Genomic DNA, 20,462 nt, shown 5'->3' on the forward strand with positions numbered 1-20,462 from the left:
AATCTGCAACACAATTCAACAATAGAGATGCTATCTTAGATGGATTGTATTTTCTTTTTTTAAACACACTTTTAAATATCTATTGACAGGATGGTGCTGGATGAGTGTGTGTGAAGCTTTATTCTGAATCAGACATATTTTATTTTATTTTTTTTATTCCTTCAACTAAAACATTAAAAAGCCGGGAACAGGAAAGGAGCTTCCGTTGCTTGTTGTACGTTAAGTAGCCGTTGTTTTCACACATCTCCAGGATGTACAGAAGAAACAGCATGAAGCCCAAAACATCTCCAACTGCTTTTCACGTTGCTCAAGAAGTAGGGGGAGGGGTGGGGGGCAGTGCTGTTAAGAGCGGGCGGCGAGGGAATGTAAGAAAGCATAGAACGCATGTGTGCGAGTGCATGTGGGCAACGGGGGGTGGTGCTTAGGCTGGCATGTAAGGGGGGGGCGGTTCCTTCTCTGGCATCTTCATGGCCATCTCATAAGTGGGCAGGATGTACTGGAAGCAAAAAAAAAAGACAAAAATTACAAGAATGTACGTCATAAAAACCGTGATGGCGAACTGGATTTATATGTGAGAAAGTAAAAGTATAGAATACAGTTGTTTGGTGTTTTAATTTGTAAAAGAATTATCATCATTTAAGCTCTTTGAGAGCTTTTTTCCTCTTCCTGCACTGTATCTCTATTTAATTTTATGTGTTGTTTTTTAAATTGTGCAAAATAAATACAGATCAAAATTCAAAAATATAATTTAAATCAGTATATTTTTTCATTTTATTATTACTAGACATTTCAGGAGACCCCATTTTGTTTCCAGGCGACCCCACATGGGGTCACGACCCCAAGTTTGAAAAACCCTGTGTTAACTTTTAAGGCCTCAGCGTACCAAGACATTTCACATAATTTCACTCTCCCAACTTTGGGATCAGCACTTCCTGTTTGAACATGCAGTCATTTCCCTATTACATAAAACCAAGTCTTTCATGAGAAAAGACACAGACGGGCTACTTTTATCACTGCAGGGGCCACAAATGTGATTGTCTGATCAGAGGGCCAAACTTATCAACATTCATGTGAGCAGAGTAAAATAATGAAAAATCTGAGCATTAATAAAGGAAAGAAAACAGGCTTTCTGTTTGGTTTTCTTGTCATTTTGTATAATTGTCTCCTATTTTGTGTGTGTTTTGAGTGATTTAGTTATCATTCTGTATACTTCGCTGTCATTTTGAGTTCACTTGTTTTGTGTCTTTGAATTCATTTGCAAATCTTTATTGTTGTTTTGTATATTTTTCTGTCATTTTGTAAAATTTCCTGTCATTTAGTGTGATTTTGTTGTCGTTTTATATATTTTTCTATAATTTTGTGTACTTTTGTTGTCATTTTGTACATTTTTGCTGCCGTTTTGTGTTTTTTTCTGTAACGTGTGCTTTTAAGTCATTTTTTGAGTTTACTTTGGGGGCTGCAAAAATTAGACTGAGGGCCGTAAGTGGCCCCCGGTCCACCAGTTGCCTATGTCTGACATGGGACGAGTGGGTTTATGGGTGAAGTTGACTAATCCTACTTTTCCCAACTTTAGTCCCTGAACTCATGAATGAGTCAAACTTTCCCATGAACATACTGTACACCTTGTGGAAAACCTCCGTGGTTACTATTACTGTCAATGTTCTTCTTATATTATAGTTCAGATTGTGAACTAAAATGACTGATCTTTTAATATACCATAGTTGATGCCTTTTTTTGTCCTGTTTCTGAGTGTGAGCACAGTGCCACCTGCTGGCCTCACGTAGCATTGCACAGTACAGGTGCCTCATGCAGCGAGCTCATGGTTAGAGAGGGAGGGAGGGGTGTCACACATACCTGGGGAGTGGTGTCAAAGGCGGGGTAGACGGCGATCTCTGGCATGTTCCTATTGTTGATGTACTTGTAGCAGTTCCACACACAGTTGATTAAGTAAGCCTGGGAAGATAAATGAAGATCAGTGGTTTTAGTGAATCCTCCGCTAAATGCCACAAAGGTTGCCAAAGAAAATAAAAAAGTGGAAATATTTGACCTTCAGAATGATGAGGAAAGCGAAGAAGACGAGCACAAAAAGCAGCAGGCAGCTGGAGTTCATGGACATCAGGTTATCCTTGTAAGGGAAATCCGGCTACGGAACAACATAGAAATAAAAACAAATAAATTACTTTCTTCACATTACATTCCCATGTCCTGGACCTACATCCTATTTACACAACTACGTTTCCCATAGTTCACCCATGTTGAGCCAATAAATAATAAAACAGTGTTGGACACACCCTGGACAAGACAGCCTGAGCCCTCAATGCAGAGTGATTAGAACACAGAAACTTAAAGCAGAACAAATGTGTGTTATGAGTTTGTCATTGACCACTGAGCCAAATTTAAAAGATGAAAAAAATTAAGTTTATAAAATTAAGTCTCAAAATCGTGGAAAAACAAGCACTTCTCTCTGCTCTGAAATGCTGGGGGCGTGTCAGAGGCACTGGAACCACGCCCACCACAACCACGAAGGGCGCTGCCTCCATGTACTGTGTCTATGGGAGAGAGCAGTGTGAAAGCGGCTCCAGCATCGACAGTGCTTCCAAAAGTGCTCGGGGCGTCAGCGGAAAGGTCTGCTCCGCCCGAGTCCGAATATGTGCATCCCTCCCGAGTCAAAACTACGCCCGCTAGAGGCAAAAAACTAAATTGCGGTGTATAAAAGTGCCTATTTCATTAAAAATGGGGCACCAGCGGACGCGTTTTATGCCCGAGCCCGAATATGTGGTTTGTTTTTGGCTAGAGGTCGAACTACGCCCACTGGAGGCCGTGGAAGTTTGATGTGCTTCAGCAGCAGGGTCGGGTTTATGCTAATGAGGGCTCCATTACGTAACGCGGCCCTGATTTATGACCCGCCCATTAAATCCTGAGAAATTTGAAACTCAGTTTGTGAAGCCGAGCTCCACATTTAAATTATAAATGCTTGAATGGCTTTTTACATGTTTTAATGAACACATTTATGATCTATTTAATGTGTTTAGAAGAAAATGGCTGAATTTGCTTTTCTAAATCTAAAGAGATTTTTTTTTTTTAATCTGTTACGGATCCCACACATAAAGATAAAAAATTCCGGCATAATAGAACAGTTTTGATCGTACTGTGCGTGTGTGTTTAATCTTTAATTTATTCCTCCAGGCCAGAAATCTCCTGTGAATAAACAATGCTGCGTTCCTAGCAACTAAAAATCCACAATTTTCCAACTCCATACTCCATATCTCCAAAATAATACACAAATTCACAATATTAGCAGGGCTCACATTTTCCCACGCTTATATCACATGATGGCCGTCATTTTTAATCTGAAATTGTTAAAACGAATCTACATTTTTCCCAAATCCTAAAATTTCCACAAATCACATAAAAATTGGCCACAAAATTGGATAAATTCAAAGTGAAAATCCTGCAGGGACCGATATCTATTATGTATTGCTTTGACATTATCAGTGCTGTACATATTTTATCATGTATTCATAAGTGGAAGTACAAACTAGAGCACAATATTGATTAAATACTAATTTTCCTGCCTAAAATCATGCGTGGGAGTCGTGTGAACCGTGCGACTTAGTGGCAAATGAGTTTCCCATCTGGGATTAATAAAGGTTCTCTAATCTAATCTAAGTTTAAGGTATAAACTAATATTTACTCACACTCCAGTCAATAGAAAACAAGTTAATAGTGAGTCAATATCTAGGATAGAGTGATAATATTTAAACTAGAATAACTGCACTTTGCACAGACACGCTGAGGGCTGTAAACGGTGAACAATAGGAAACGGATGGACTTTGATAAAGTAAACATTGAGGGGGTGTGGTCAGAGCGTGACTTTGGACCATGTGACACTGACCAGCTGATCCAGGTAGTCTCTGATCCTGGGCAGGTAGGTGAGTGAGCTGATGGCGACCAGGCAGCTCAGAGCAAAGTCAAACAACTGGTAGCAGAAGAAAGGGATGAGCCAGCCGTCACGATGCTGGAGGAGAGAGAGAGAGAGAGAAATAACAATTACTCTCTGCCACAGCACACCTGATAGTTTAGATTAGAAGGACCACTTAGCAGATGTTCACCTCTCGCCTTACACCATGAGTTCCAGATAAAAAGAATGGATCACCATGTATAAAAACAGCTAATAATATACATATCTATACTAAATTTGGATCTGGAGTTTAATAGAGTTAATAAATAATGACACTTTACAGCAGCTGGTTATAAATGGGCAAGAGTGTGACAAACAGCATTGAGGTCAAATATAATTGTGTAATTGATAATGAATTACAATTATGATGTAATTATAGTTGTAATTGTAAAAACTTTGGCTGTTTTAATCGTTATCAAATGGAAATTCGGAAATTAAAAAATTCAATTACAATTTAATTACACAAAAAACAGGGGAATCATGTTACAGTTCTATGTCTTATGCACATGTAGTTAATTATTATAAAATTAGGTTTCATATCAAGTTTTCCCACTACCATTATTTATTTTTTAATCTACTGGTATACTGACAGAAAAAAGGCTCAGACGCCCACACCAAAAACATGAAAACCAAAATGTTGATGGATTAGGAAGTCTAACAAGGTAACCACAAAATGAAAAACAAATTAGATGATAGATAATATTTTTTAGTGTATTTTACAGCTGATTTCAAGACACGGGTCAAAACTGACCCATTATCATAAGAGATGCTAACAGAAAGCTAACACAGGAGGAAGGTTAAGAGTTATGGGCTGATTTATTAAAGGCTGAGTAATTGTGATTCATTGTAATTTAACTTTAGTAACTGAGAACGTAATTGTAATGCACTTATTGGGGGAGAATGATAATTGTTGTTGGGAATGTAATTGACCCTAACCCTGGTGACAAATAGTGGCAGAAGGTTTAAACCCAGGCTAAGTGGTCCTTCTGATTCCATCAGGCTTAATGTTGAACCTCCATCTATGAACACAACAAAAACAACAGCACTGCTGCAGTTTCCTGCCTGGGGCTAAAACACTTAGAGAGGGAGAACATAAGGGACACTACACAGGGGGAAACGCTGTCTATATCTGTCCTGCTGGAGAACCTGCACAGCTGAAGCATGACTCGTTACGCAGTCGGCACATTTGAGTCATCCTTGGACCATCGCCGTGTGATGCAGGTTCAGAACAAAAGGCTAACAAACCTGTCCGTTCTGATGCCATCAGGCAGGCCTTGGAAATAAAAACGACAGTCGTGAGATGATGCAGTCTTACATCTGTCTGCTAGCTTACTTTGTACCTGTGCTACTGCTGTTATACAACTCACATTGGCCACAATTACATGAGCGCTTTAATCCAGAATAAAAATGTAATCCTCCTTTAACTGACCTTGTAAACACTTACCGGTAATTCCCAATAAAATTGGCCATTCCAAATGAACCTTAAATACAAATTAAGTGGGTGGTTTATTCTGATTTTAATTCCAAATGGAATATTTCCTTGATTTTGTATATGTTTAATTCTGTTTTAAATTAATTCCAGTCGTTCTGCACATGCTGGTCCTGTTGCAATGACGACATAATCCAGCGTTGGACTCGAGCAAGACTATTTATTTAATAATGGCCTTAAAAGACATGGATAAAATGAAAAGAGTGGCTGGACGGAAGCATAAACATGCAAACGAAAGTGAAACTGTACTTTTTCTGTCGAGCTGCTACTTTAAAAGTACAATCAAAATAAAAGTGAAAATAGTTCTTATTAAGTGGCCTTCTATTGTTGTGTGTTTTTTTCCTGGTAGCATAATTCCCGCACTTTTTTCCATGCAATATTTTTAAAATAACAATGCATCAGCTATTGAATGTAACATTAAACAACTAATTAAGTGCTACCATGTTTAAATATATAATTATGAGATTACAATTTCATTTAGGAGACACTTTTATCCCAAGTGATGTACAACACATGGTGTTAGGGATACGGAACTTGCTTAACGTCACTTTGAGATAATGCTTAACATCTTTGGGGTTTAATATATTTTAAATATTAAAATAAAATAGGCATTATTTCCAAAACAGTTCATGACTTTTCAAGACTGGAATATTGTTTTTTCAAACTCCATAACTTTTCCAGGAATTTTATGACCGTGGGGACCCCGCGGTAGACGTGATACGCCTCGTTCGCCCCCTGTCCAATCAGAACCCTTCCCAACCCCAACACCTAAAGCGGTATTGAAAAAAGCCAAATAATTATGTTTTCTATGTAAACCTCATTTTGGGATTACTATTTCCATGTAAACACAAAGCCGAACACTTTCATTCTGAATTATTTAATTCCGAATGAAAAAAACATCATGTAATCGTGGCCATTTAGTTTAACTCACGAATATTCTAATAGAGGACATTTGCATAAGAAAAAACATGACCGTTATCCCAGTTTAGAGTCAACATCTGGAAGCAGGCATTGTGTTAGTGCATCACTCACAGTAATGGCTCCGTACACCATCATTGCACTGATAGTGAGCATCAACAGGGAGATGGCAAATCCAACACAGGCATTTTCTTCATGCGGGGAGAGAGAGAGAGAGAAAAAGTGTAAGTCAAGTGCAGAGTTGGCCTTTGCTTTCACCGTGTATTGATTGCAGACGAGCAGACGTGCTGGTGTAATAATGTGAGAGCAGTTTTACATGAACGCTCTCTGGGGACTCAGTCTTTGTAGCTAACGCTGCCTTAATAAAGGCTGGTGCTGCAGAGGAGCAACCTTCTCATCCTAATGCTGTCAGGACACTTTAGAGTGAAAGTGGATGTGGGTTAATTAAAAGATCTGCCTCTGGTATCCCAGTTCATCTTCATCTCTCAGGCTTTGATGTGTGTGGAGCTACTGCAGCAGAGGAAGTGCAGACAGGACAACAGCAGCTGCTGCAGCACTACGCACACACACACCACTAAGAAACTCAACACTGAACACTACCTCAGCTTTGTTTTATTCTCACTTTTAAAATGTCAATAAATCCCTACTGGCTTAAAAATACATGACAAGTTTTAAACTAGTGATCAAAGAAAATATTGAATTGAATAGCTGCACTGAGTAATACATAATAGAACAAACTGGTCCAAAAGTGTTATTTGGTCTAAAACAGTGGTTCCCAACCAGGGGTACAGGAGGTACTCCGAAATATTTAATTAATTTAAAAATGACCAATGACTAGTTCCTATTTAGGCCATTTTTTGAACAATTTTTCAATAAAATACTATATTTTCTTGTAATTTATTGAATCAGAATTATTCTACGTTGTAGAGGCCATTTTATCACACTTTTAAAAATAGAAAGTGAAACTTACTGTGTTGTTTGTGAAAATAAAGCAGTTATGTGTGTACATATGTAATATGTGTAATTTATTATTAAAGTTTTGAATTAATTAACTAGAATGTATTTTAAAGAATATTTGGAGCATTATATTCACAGTGCTTGATACATTTTATACCAGCATGTTTATGTGGAATAAATGATTAATTTGGGAATGGTTAATAATTCGGTTCAAATAGTTTCTATTCTAATGTACTAAATGTGTTTAATATATTGAGTACTCGCTAAATGGGATATTTACTATAATTGTGTTGTCATATTTTTTTAACCCGTTTATTATTTGATGTGTTCATTGGATAGGTACACTGGTGTGTGTTTGTTTATGATTTTTTAACCTGCATAAAATAAACGAGGAAAAGAAACTAAAAAGCCTCATTATTTGGGAGTGAATCCCAGTAAGAAAATCTTCAGGAGTGTGGGAACTGTGTATACTGGAAGGCACCACCTATTATCTACAAAATTTACTGGAATATTCCATGGCCCATGATCATAATCCATTATTAGGCACTTTTGTCATAATCTAGATTTAAATATGACCTCCTTGGTGGAGGAAACAACTGCCCCTCTTGTTAGTTTTGCTCAATTTGAGTTGAAATTCTTCATTTTTCCAAGATGTTAACAGCTGCAGCTAATACCATAAAACCATCTGGTCCCAGATAAAAAGAACCTGGCAGTCCACATTACGTAGGAGCCTGTACAGCTAACTGCGATATTATAATCTGTATTCCTACACGTGTTACAAGTCACAATATTATATCTGATCACAGCTTGTCTGCAGGAGGACAAACACTCATCATAATCTGAACTCAAAGCCATGACGAGTCCTCTCCATGTGTTCCCTCCAACGGTTACATAACTTTTAAACATGGCCTGAACAGTGGAAAGAGATGAGTACAGATTGATGAGGCAGCACTAATGTTCAGCGGTAAGCTCTCAATGTGCACGTTGGTTCTCCAAACACCAAATCCCTTTGTTTTCAGGTGAGTCAACAGATTAACGTCCTCCTCTGTCCAACCTGTTCCCAAATACACAAATCCTCAAGAAGAACCAGGTCAACCACGTTCTGGTCTGTCTTTGTTAATGCTATGCCATATGTAATAAAAAAAAATGCAAATATGCTGATAATACCACAATGCATGTCTGTTTGGAAAACATCAAGTCTGTTAACAGGTTGCTTCAAGAAGAGTGACTGCTGGTTTCTAACTGGGTCGTAGAGAATAAGCTAAAACTTAATGTGTGTTGGTTTTGGTTGTAAACAAGCCCTGAAGTCTGATCCTAAGCTATGTCTTTCTGTGCAAGGTGTTTATTTGTTCATTGGATCCCATTAGTCTCCATTGTGATGTTTGCTTTGCTTATCTTCCTGGGGTCCATAAAAAAAAAAAAAAAGAAAAAAATCAAGATTCTAGTACATGTAAGAACAGATTTTTAAAAAAAAAAAAGACAGTTAAAAATATACAGAAACATTACATAAAAAGGTTTATCAAGAGACATTTTCATTACACCAATAAATACATGATATATGACGATTGGTGACTGGTGTTGCCATAGAACAGGTTACAAAAGCCCAACTGTTGGGAGTGTTCTCAAAGTTTACCAACTAATGGTAGGTGTACAGTAGCTATGACAACAGACAGGCTGTAGCTTGACTCTGCCTGTGCCTAGAACCAATGCACTGAAAAAAAGTCATGTATAGAGCGGTCACAACTCAAAATCACCTCCCCCTCCACATCTATTTAAAATTAATAAAACTCTCAATGTACGGTCACACCAAACGCGTTTTGGGCGTCAAAATCGTGCCTCATGCCCATAGTTGGACGCTTGTGCTCATTGAATCAGTACGCTTGTCACCAGCGTCAAAGACGCTCGGGACGCGTGTCCAAACAAGTTAGGAAGGGAACGTGTCGAGGGGAGGGGCTTCTCTGCTCCTGGTGGTGTTCATACAATGGATGATATTGTGGCGATCAGTTACTGTACGTTCATAATTCACCCAGTGACTGTGAAGTTGTGGAACATTGTGTTGAAGGCTGTGTTTCCTGTTGGATGTATTTAGGTGTGACTCAGTGTGTGCACTGTGATGTCAGAGGGCTATAGAGAAGTGTGGGTGAATGGAGAATAAAGTTTGGAGTTCCTTGCTGAACACGCCGCCTCCGACTCCCGTTCATTGGCTCGACATTATCCAGAGAGTAGCTTGGCTTTATTTGCACCTTGGCGTTGTTTCTGGATTCACCAGAGCTGCGCTCGGACGAGAGACGCTTTCAGTGTTACCTCCGTCTCTCCCGTGCCCAGTTGGACGACCTGCTGACCGGCATCGGCGCTCGCATCTCCAACCAGGACACCAACTACAGGCGCTCTATTCCAGCAGAAGAGTGCCTGTCCGTCTGTCTCCGCCTCCAGTTAGTGTTTTCTTTTCCTTCTCATTATTCTGAATACGTCACGGTTGGGGAACGCTTCCGATTGGCCGACACGCCGCGATATGCCCCAAAAGTTCAACAATCCCAACTATAGCGTCGGCCGCGTTGGAGGCGCCGGACGCACGTCAAAAGCTTGAAATCTTAAAACTTGCAGCGTCTGCTGCGCGAAAAGCTTCAAAACAGACCTCTGACGCTCACTAGAAGCGCGTCCACCATATATTGTCTATGTAAACCTGATGCTATTGACGCGTTTGGTGTGAACGTGCCATACGCTTTAAAGAGAAGCTGGAAAAAAAATGCTGTAATTGAAAAGGAAATAATGATTGATCTCATATACCCTTGTAAATAGATGTATTTGAAAGGATGCAGATATAATGGTAGTACAAAGTGCTGTGAGGATGTTGGATGTTCTTTTGTTTTAGTTGCTGGTGTAGAAAGATTTTGATTTTGTAAAGAATATTGTTTCACATTGCTTGTAACTTTAGTGAGGGAACACAGAAAGAATGGATATCCTATTTTAATAAACAAGCCAAGCTACAAATAATATCTTAAAACGTCAAGTAAAAAACATCTGAGCTGACACTTTGAGAGTGAAAATCCCTAACGCGTCAAGAATCCCAGGATAAGCCAGAGAGGATTGGTGTTGAATCATGACTAGACAGAAAAACACCAACTCCCTTTAAACAGAGGCTTTAAACTTTATATCCACTGATACTTCAGAATGCACAACATTATTACGTCAGGACTCTCGGCCGCAAAGTACTTCCTGTATTTGTTCAGGACAAACACACACATGCACAGAATGGGTCCCTCTTCCTTTTATAGTAAAGACAGATTTCAGTGCTCACCAGACATCCTGTCAGAAGCAAAATAGTGGTCGATGACCTCGTACTGCAAGTCGATGGTGGGAACATTTTCTGGGTGGGTCACAGCGACAGTCAACAGGATTCCCATCAACAGGTTGACCACCTGAGAGTTGTAAAACAGACAAAATGATGCATCTTATTGACAGTTTCCCCCCAAATTAATAGATTATGAATGACACATTTCCATACTAGTACTAGTCACTTCCTCTTTTTACATGTTTACATTAGTACCTCCTCGATATAAACATCAGAGCCTGACTGATATTAGGTTTTTGGGGGCCAATGCTGATATTTGTGTTTTTAAAAAGTTGATATCTGACATATCGGCTGAAAAATGAAATAACAACATTGATATACACAGGATATATACTGTACATGAACACAAATTCTTATTATACACCAAATATAATTTAAGACAAAGAAGCAGAACACAGCTATATTCAAATAAGGAACTTTACTTAGTTACAGTCAACATAAGGACTGTAAAGACACTGATAGGAAAATGTAAACTAGTGCAAACTATATTTCCAGAATACAATGTAAAAAACCACATATAAAAAAACAAAACATTAAACATTGATAAATCTAAAAAGGCAAACTGTAAACAATGAACTAGTATTGACATTTGTAATCAATAATGCAGAAAGCTCAGAGCCACAGAATCTTCATACAGCAAAAAAAAAAAAAAAAAAACACAAAAAACTATTAATCAACCATGCCGATTAATCAATCAGCCTCTAATAGACATATCTGATCATAGCAGAGTCTTTAACAAAAATAAATAAGAAATAAATGTGTATGCAATTATGTTCTAAAAACATCATATGTATAACTAACATCTGGAAAGCATATTGGTTGATTTATTGTATTACAAAAAAATACAGTAGGCCTGAAAACAGAAACAAAATATCCTATTTCATTGACGATAAACGCCATAAACATCTGCTGTAACCAACAGCAACAAGCAATGCAGAAGTCATCAATTAATAAGGGCACCAGTAGATGCATTACGTGGTTAGTCGCAACATGGCGTTGTCTTAAAAAAACTGTAGTTTTTGCAGTCTTAATTCTACATTTGGCCTTTTTTTTTTAAACACTGCTTTGTTTCTGGTTTAAGTCAAGTTTCAGAGTTGAGCTAATAACTCGGACATAATGTATGTTAGCCAAACTCGATGCTAGCATTAGCTGGAAATCGCTAACATTGACATCGTTGTAAAAATGCCTGTTTTTAGGTTTAGACTTCTTCCAGAAAATAATGAATAAGTACATGTATCCCATCTAAGTACAGTGTGTGCTACAGTGGCCGTTAAATAGTGTGATTATGACTCTCGGTAGACGATAGCAGCAGTAACAGTCGTCTCTCAGAGCCGAGCGAGCACCATTTTACCTACCATGTACCACGTTCCCAGGATGATGGTCCCGGTCCGGACGTGGCAACATCCGCAGCAGCGGGTGGTGTACAGTCGGTTCCGACTCGGCTTGAAGTGATGCATGTCCTCTACGAGCGTAGGGAGAAACATCGGGAAATTTGTGTCAGAGGAGAGAACCCTTCAATACATAAACAGACACACGAACGCAGCAGAAACGCCCACTTTTCTTTTGATGACCGGCGCGCACCGCGAATAAAAACAAACGCTCTGACGCAGGAAAGGGGCAGAGACCAGTTTGTTGATTGACAGCAGTTTAGTCCAATAGTAGCACGACAATGTGTGGCCTAAGAGCCATGTTTATTTTATAAACAATAAACATTATTATTATTATTATTATTATTATTATTATTATTATTATTATTATTATTATTTAATCTTGTCTGCACATGCTGGCAAAGGTCAACACTATATGTAGTTTATTGCATGCATTGCATAATTGTGACCATCACCAGCCCTCCCCAAGAAAGGGTAAGAAACACTTTATTAAAGGGAGAATATAAAAAGAGAGGACACTGTTACACCTAGGTGAGGGGGAAGGGAACAGAGAAGAGGGAGTCAGGGTAGGACAATGAAAGGACAATGTAGAACGAATATAACATAAATAACACCAATTATTCCTGTTTAAAAGGCAAAAGTGCCACTCTGCAAATAGAAGGCAAAAACATAGAGTAAAATTAAAACCAAATCATGTCATCATCATGACATTCTTCGAAATAATATTCCTATCTCTGCATTACTATATACTTCATAACATAAAACTATAAACATTAAACAATCTACACAGCCAGGATTTAAGATGTGGACATGTTCTGTTTATTTGTTTACATCTTCTGCAAACTTTATTATTATTATTGATTGTATCATTTTTAGAAAGCACCGTCAGATTAATGCATAATAACAGTAACTAATGTACAATGTCAAATAATACATTCAAAACCATACAGTGGATATCATTTTATTAGCATTACTTTTTTTTTTTTTTTTTACAATATTTACAAGTATATTTCACATTTTATGTGGCATAACAAACAATTATGGCTTCAATTAACCTTTCTCACAAGAGACAGGTGATATTATTGGCCCACCAATATTATTGGCCAATATTTGGCATATATTGTAATATTGATTGACATCAGTATTGGATTTTCCATCGATATTAAAAAACTGATACGTGTTGTTGTTTAAAACATTTAAAAAAATGAATGAGGCACTTTTTCCATTACTAAATACTTAATAGATTTTCCTTATTTTGCAAATATGATGTTTATTTGTGGGGCATCCCATTGAAAGTAAGCGTAACCTGTTATTTCAATGGATAAATATATATAATGTGACCTAAAATGAAGTTGAGGGGGTAAAAGAATATATTGTATCTGTATTGATTAATATCGGAAATTAAAAATGTTGTATTGGCAAATATCGGCCTATCAGATAAAGGTATAAAAAATACCTCTATATGGGCATAAAATGTTTTAAATTATAATCACAATATGGGACATGCAAGAGACAGTAAAATGTAAAGAAAAATAATGAAGCCATAGTGCTGGAAGTGTTGACAAATGTAAAGCGAAGCTGGATTGTTTGTTTCTGCGCTTTTTACAGTATTTTTAGATAAATGTTCTTCTGCCGCCTCCCACACAGTCTGAAAAATCAAAGCAGCTATGATGAAAACCACCTCCCTAGGGGCGTTCACTGATGCACTTCGAGGTAAACTTGTTTCTTAAAAAGGTAGTTGCATTGCAATGCATCAGGAATGCTTAAAACAAAGTTGCCACAATAAAAATGGTATTTGCCAGCTGTTGATGTGTGTGCTCGCTCTTCCCTACAAACAACGGAGTGCAAAAGGGCTCACACACACAAAAAGAGGAATTCATGTTGTTATCATCATCTAAAATAAATACATTCATCTGTCATTCCTGTTGTTTAAACCAGGGGTTCTCAACCTTGGGGTCGTGGGACACTGGGAGGGGGTCGCCAGATGCCTTCAAGAAACAGAATCATTTTTGAACAATTTGAGTCAATTTTTGCTTATATTTATGCTTTTTCTGCAACTACATCAAACTTGCCATATTTTAACCTATTTTCATCACTTTTCCTTGCCATATTTTTGCTCCTTTTAATGCATTTTTTCTACATTACTCCCATTTCTGCCACTTCTCCATCAAATTTGGATGCCTTTTCTGCACATTTTCCACTTTCAAGACATTTAAACACTTATAAACCCTTTCCACTACTTTTCCCAGCTAATGTTGCATATATTGACATGCTATTGTCACTTTTTACCTCTTTTCACCCTATTTCTAGCTTTATTTTGGCAAATTTAACCACATTCACAATTTGCAATGCCCATTACTTGTCAGTTTAAAGTAATTCTCCCAACATTTTAAAATTCCATTACCTACAATTTGCAACTTTGAACCTATTTCTGTGGTTTTTTTAAAATCCCATTTTACCACCTTTTCCACCATTTTTAGTCACTTTTAACCCATTTTATTTCTGATTAAAACAAGGATTTACATCTTTAAGATGACTATATACAATGGTGCAAATAATATTAAACTTCCTGCATAACAGTGGATATTAAGATGAATAAATAACTGTGGTTATCACATATTCATAGAACAATAGACCATTATTTTGCTGACTTTATGGATGGGCCCCAAAAAGTTCTCCCCTTTATTCCCCCTCATAGTTGACCCTGTCTCCACATGACCGTTCTTCAATGTTCATGTCTGCTACAGTGAAGGGTCCCCGCTCTCTAGCACCTTTATTTTGGGGGTCGCGGACTGAAAAGGTTGAGAATCACTGGTTTAAACTGATGATCTTCTTCAGAGCAATCATAAATCTAAATTAAATATAATCATATCATTGTAAACAAAGCTTCAGGAGTGCTTCCTGTTGAGAGGAAAGTTATAAAACAGTGGTGGCAATCCTGCGTCTCTGACGCTCTTCCTTCCTCCTCTCGTACATTAAGTATTCCTCCTTTTCCTCTTTCTGCCATTTGTGGATTAAAAATGCCATGATGGCAGCTGCGATTATCGTTCCTGCCACTCCACCTGCGATCACAGCTGGAGGCACAAAGGAAGAAGCTGGAGATCAACCCACAACACAGTTTTTAAGCCTCGTCAACTGTTTTTAATTTACATTACCATATAAAATGTCTTTATTTTGCCAGAAATGCTGTCCACGGTGCAACATCACAGGCTCAGGCTCAGTTTCTCCCCAAGGTGAGATATTTGGATCAAAGGTATAGGAATTCTGAAGCCACAATAGAAATAATTTGTGTACCTGTTTCATGCTCCGTAACACAAATCAGAAAGTAAATGATTTCCAGTACATACCTGAGAAGAATGTCTGTGTCCAGCGGCAGCGTCTGTAACAACACTTGTGTTATTTGTGACGTTTAGTTTGTAACTCCTTGAATCTGCACTCAAAGAGTCAAAAGAGATTTATGGCTGTACGTAAAGATAAAATTGGATTGTGGACAATGGACATTTTATTGTTGCGTCTAGATTTACCCTTCAGCGCTTCATCTCCTGAACCATCCGACTCCAGGTCACTGCCTGATCCCTCCTCGTCCTCCACGGAAGTAAGCTGAGTCCACACAGAGAGATGTACATACAGTCAGTTCATAACCTGATCATTATTTCCCTTTATTTACATGTGTAGGTGAATTAAAGCTGCTCTAAATGATCATTATTTATCAGATAAAGACACAGTGAAGCCTCATACTGTAGATCAATGAATCAAAGATAATTTGCTCAAAAAAAATCTGTGTCCATCTCCTCTGTAAACACTCTTTTATTGACATTTTCGTAAAAGTTAAATACATTGCATGTGGGATGTGGACGGAAACATGCAAGTGTTATTAGAGGTGTCCCGATCCAATATTGATATCGGATATCTGTTTCAGTAACATCACTTGATCAAGCCTTTTCTAACATTCCACACTACAAAATAATTAATAAAAGTATGTACGATTTGTGCAGATATCGTATCGGATCAATATCGGCATCGGCTGATACGCAAGGCTGCAATATCGGTATCATATCGGAAGTGAAAAAGTTGTATCGGGACATCCCTAAGTGTTATTCCTTCATTCTTACTGTAATTTGGCAGAGTTTTTGGGGATCAAATGCATGAAATCACAGTGTGAACGAACTAAAAACTACACGGCAGCGTTTGCGTATCGGCCGATACCGATATTGATCCGATATCAGCATGAATCATACATGCTTTTCATACTTCTTTTTTTTCAATTAAAAAAAAAAAAAAAAATACTTATTTTGTAGTGTGGAATGTTAGAAAAGTCTTGATCAAGTGATGTCACTCAAACAGAGAACAATAGTCAACAACAGTAGGGATGAGAAAAACTGACCCATTTATTATTAACCAATTAGTTACATACATTTTAACCTTCGACATAATATCTACAGTATTCTACAATTGAACAAAATAGATAAAAAATGAATTGGGGATTAAAAAAATCTGGAAATTTGAATTTGATATCCGATATCAATATCAGATTGGGACACAACTACTAAAAACACTTCTATGCATCCGTCTATGGGACTCCACATCCCACAATGCACTTTTCCGACAATGTCAAAAAGAGTGTATTTAAAGCAGAGATCCAAACAAACTTTCAAGCAAAAATTTTAACTTTCTACGTATTTTTTTTTACCGAGCAAATGATCTTTGATTTATTGACTGTTTCTGACTTGTGTCTGTTTGTTTCCAGCAGCGTTAATTCTAGCTTAAAGGTAATAAAATGTTATACACTGGGGAATTTGGTGGTTCTTTAGAGCTTAACGTATAGGCTCCCATTTTCCACGAGCTGAACACAAACATCTAAAACTTTCACTATACTGTACATACCAAAACCGGCTTAGTTACTTAAAAGGTTGAAAAAAGTATGTCCACCTGAGCGACGACAAAAAAATGTATGAATAATAATAGTTTTGAAATTACGCTCTAATGTGAATCAATCCTGTAACATTTTACCGAAAAATGCATTTTTTAAAAAAGTTTTTACAGCTATGTACTGCACATGGTTTCAAACACAATACATATCCTTTGTATGATAATTCATTTATGAAGCTGCACATTAAATGGTGTAAAAAATAACCATACTGAGTCATTTAAGACAGACTAAGTTTCCTGAAACTCATTCTGAGAACATAAAAAAAAAAAAAAAAAAAAAATCACAGCATTAAATATGTGCAGTGTTTCAGGCAAATCTAAATAACAATAAAGTTCCTGTTTTGAATATAAAAATGCACTTTTACTGGACTGGTTACTGAAACCACATTAAGAGGGATTAAAACCTATACTTTACTAGATCTAAGAATTTATGAATATCTATTTTGTTGCCTTTTGTTGCAGGCTTAAAAATAAAAAAGTACATGATTGTGTGACTTTACCAGAGCCACAAAATGAGAAGTGCTGAGTGAAAGTGGCTTTTAGTGTTTGTGTCCATATTTGGTCGGAAAAGTCTAGACAAACCCTGTTTATTGATGTAATTCAGATTTATTTTGTAATAAAGCCATCAGATGTATTTTCCTATAAAAAATAAATGAACAGTACAGTTCTAGTGGTCTGTTTGCACTGAGGTCATATTAGTACACAGGTCTATGTGCTGCAGCTCACAATCCTAAAGAAAGTTCTAGATCGCAACAAATAAGAAAAACCTACTATTTATTAATAATAATAATAATAATAATAATAATAATAATAATAATAATAATAATAATGTGGCCGATAATGTGGCAGCAGAGCTACTAAACTAGTGTGTTGCATATGAATACAAATTTTTAATAACATATACATATATATATATATATATATATAAAACATATGGACCGTAAAGACACTGATAGAAAATGCAAACTTGTGCAAACCCTATTTCAATAATACAATATGAAAAAATAAAATAAAAACTGAATTTGCCCCTCTCAAGAAAAAAAAAAAAAAAAAATACGAAAAAGGTTTATTTCTTTTATTTTGAAAGGAGATAATTGAGGTACTTAATTATTTTTTCCAAAAGTCAACATTTTTATTACTTAACTAATTATAAATGATCATTTTTTTTTAATTTTTATTTTAAATTGATATTTAAAATGATTCTATTTCCTAACATTGTGTGCGTTAAATAATGAGATTAAACAGCCATTCATTCAGTGTAGCACCTTCAGTATGACTACCACCTGCTAGTATTTGGTTTTAACCATACACTTTTGTTTTTTAAATATTAATTGTCCAAATGTCTAAACTGATAAACTTTTTTTTTTTTTACTTCACGTTTTAAAAGTTCTTTGTTTCTTGCGTTGCAGCTTCAGACTTTAAACCAACTTGACAACCGGGTTATCGTAACCTTTTCAATTGGAAATTAAATAAATAAACCAGTTGTAACTTTTTTTTTTTTTAATATATGTAACATAATATCTTACTGCCGTGATTTGTCAGAAACTGTCCTACGAAGTGAACATAAATGACGCATCGTACGGACATGAGGAAGTGAAAAGGTATAACTGAAGGTAACATCGATTACTTACCGACGCGCTGATCAGAATGATCGATGCCACAATAAGAAGAAAGTAGTTGATAAAGGACGCTCTCATTACGCAGAGCTGGAGGTCTCCACCTTTATTATGAGTGACCACCACTTTACAGAGTGAAGGTGATACTGGAGCCAAGCTCCGCCCACATCCTCTTGATTTACAACTGACAGCCAATCAGCGATGACAGCTACCGATGACGACACACAAATTGCTTCCTGTAATTCATTAACCCATATTTATTGTAATGGTCTATATTTTATCCTCGTAAGGTCAAATCCTTTTTTATTTAAATCTTTTTTCTTACACTTGTAAAACTCTTTGTGATTTGATTTAATGTTTTATTGAGTGTCCTAATAATTAAAAAAAAAAAAAAAAAAATTACAGAAACTAAATTAAACATGAGAAATTCATACAATCAACCTATTTTACATTTTTACACCGTATAAATACAACACCAAAACAACCAAGAAAAAGGTAGGCTAACATGTACAATCTATACAATAAAAAACATGATACAATACAAAAATAGTATAGAAATATATATTCATATATAATAAACGTGTTATTCAGTGCGATTAAGGCCTTTTCTAATTATAATTCTGAGATTTAGCCTGTGTGTATATATATAAATAGCAGCAGTTTTTATATTTTCTATAGTTTTTTTTTCTAATTACATATCTTTTGCTGCTGTAAAGACCAATTTTACTAATATGGGGTTAATATTCTATTAAAAAAAAATGTATTTATGGAAAAAAAAAAAATACTTTGTCCAAATGTAGGATAATTAAAAATCAGGTCAGAAAATGTACAGTACAGGTACAGTGTTTTACCATGAATTTTTAAGAAAATGAAAAACATACTCTAATCATAATTGTGAATATTCTACTTTTTACCTAATTTTGTGAATTAATGTGGCCATAATTTGGCTATTAGTTGTAGTAAATTGAAAATAATTCTGAATCCCAATTTTGAAGATATTGCAAAGATATCTGTTGCTAAAATGAATCATCTTGTAATACCATATTCACGGCTTAGACTTAATGGACTTTGAAAAGCAGGACAAACCACAACACGGCAGGTGAAACGTTAGAACAGTTTAATCATACATAGTCACAATTCTGCTTCCAAAAATGAGTTTGTTTTCTTCATCTAACATCTGGAAATGTACATAAGGCCACCTGAAAATGTACATGACTTTGACAGTGTGACAAAACTCATATGTTCATATTTATATAATTGACAATATTTTACATTGCTTTTGCTTACATGGTAGTTGTGGCTGCTCCAAAATACAGCACTTCTGTACAAAAATATTTCCTGTCGTATCCTGTGAAGTTTCCGTGATAAAAGAGAGGACTTTATGCAGCCTCAGGTTAATGACTGTTTCTTTATCATTTTTAAACTGTCACGTATCAGAAAGACTATCAACAGTGGCTGTTACAGCTTCAGTACAAATAGAGCGGCTGACCTTTTCCATCACAGATTAAAAACAAAAACTGCCAGATTGTGAAGCTTTAGAGTTTTTTTTTTTTCTTCTTCATTAAAATAACACTTGATCAAATAAAACTGTATACATTATATTCAAGGAGAAAGAAGTGATGAATATACACACACATCTAAATGCACATTTTTGCCTTTTTTCTCCCCCCCCCCCAAAAAAAGTGTAAAAGACATCCCATTTACAGCATAAACGTTTACAAATGTACAACTGTACAGACGAAATAAAAGCATCACTACAAATTTAGAGCAAGGCCTGTCAAACACCACTAGACTTTTTTGTTTTTAAATCAGTTTTTAAACTAATAATCTTACACGTTAACTGCACATATAC

At 36.4% G+C, this 20,462-nt stretch overlaps 1 protein-coding gene across 1 annotated transcript; it reads right to left on the reverse strand.

Annotated features, from left to right (window-relative positions):
* Window positions 1-137: 137 nt before the first annotated feature.
* laptm4a (lysosomal protein transmembrane 4 alpha) lies at window positions 138-12,253 on the reverse strand. The gene is made up of 7 exons (XM_028440130.1): window positions 12,033-12,253; window positions 10,624-10,744; window positions 6,483-6,559; window positions 3,896-4,018; window positions 2,048-2,143; window positions 1,855-1,953; window positions 138-496 (listed from the first exon to the last, which is right to left on the reverse strand). The coding sequence occupies exons 1-7, from the start codon at window positions 12,159-12,161 to the stop codon at window positions 422-424; spliced, it is 720 nt and encodes a 239-aa protein (XP_028295931.1). The 5' UTR covers window positions 12,162-12,253; the 3' UTR covers window positions 138-421.
* Window positions 12,254-20,462: the final 8,209 nt, after the last annotated feature.

The sequence above is a fragment of the Gouania willdenowi genome, chromosome 24 (assembly GCF_900634775.1).
Source record: "Gouania willdenowi chromosome 24, fGouWil2.1, whole genome shotgun sequence".
Classification (NCBI taxonomy): Eukaryota; Metazoa; Chordata; class Actinopteri; order Blenniiformes; family Gobiesocidae; genus Gouania; species Gouania willdenowi.

Bases quoted from the DNA above. Each gene is read 5' to 3' on its own strand.
- laptm4a (XM_028440130.1), bottom strand. From the start codon at position 12,161: ATGTTTCTCCCTACGCTCGTAGAGGACATGCATCACTTCAAGCCGAGT. The intron at 6,560-10,623 runs GTGAGCACTGAA...CCCCGCATGAAG, and splicing joins TGCTTCTGACAGGATGTCTG to AAAATGCCTGTGTTGGATTT. The intron at 1,954-2,047 runs GTCAAATATTTC...TTATCTTCCCAG, and splicing joins CTTTCCTCATCATTCTGAAG to GCTTACTTAATCAACTGTGT.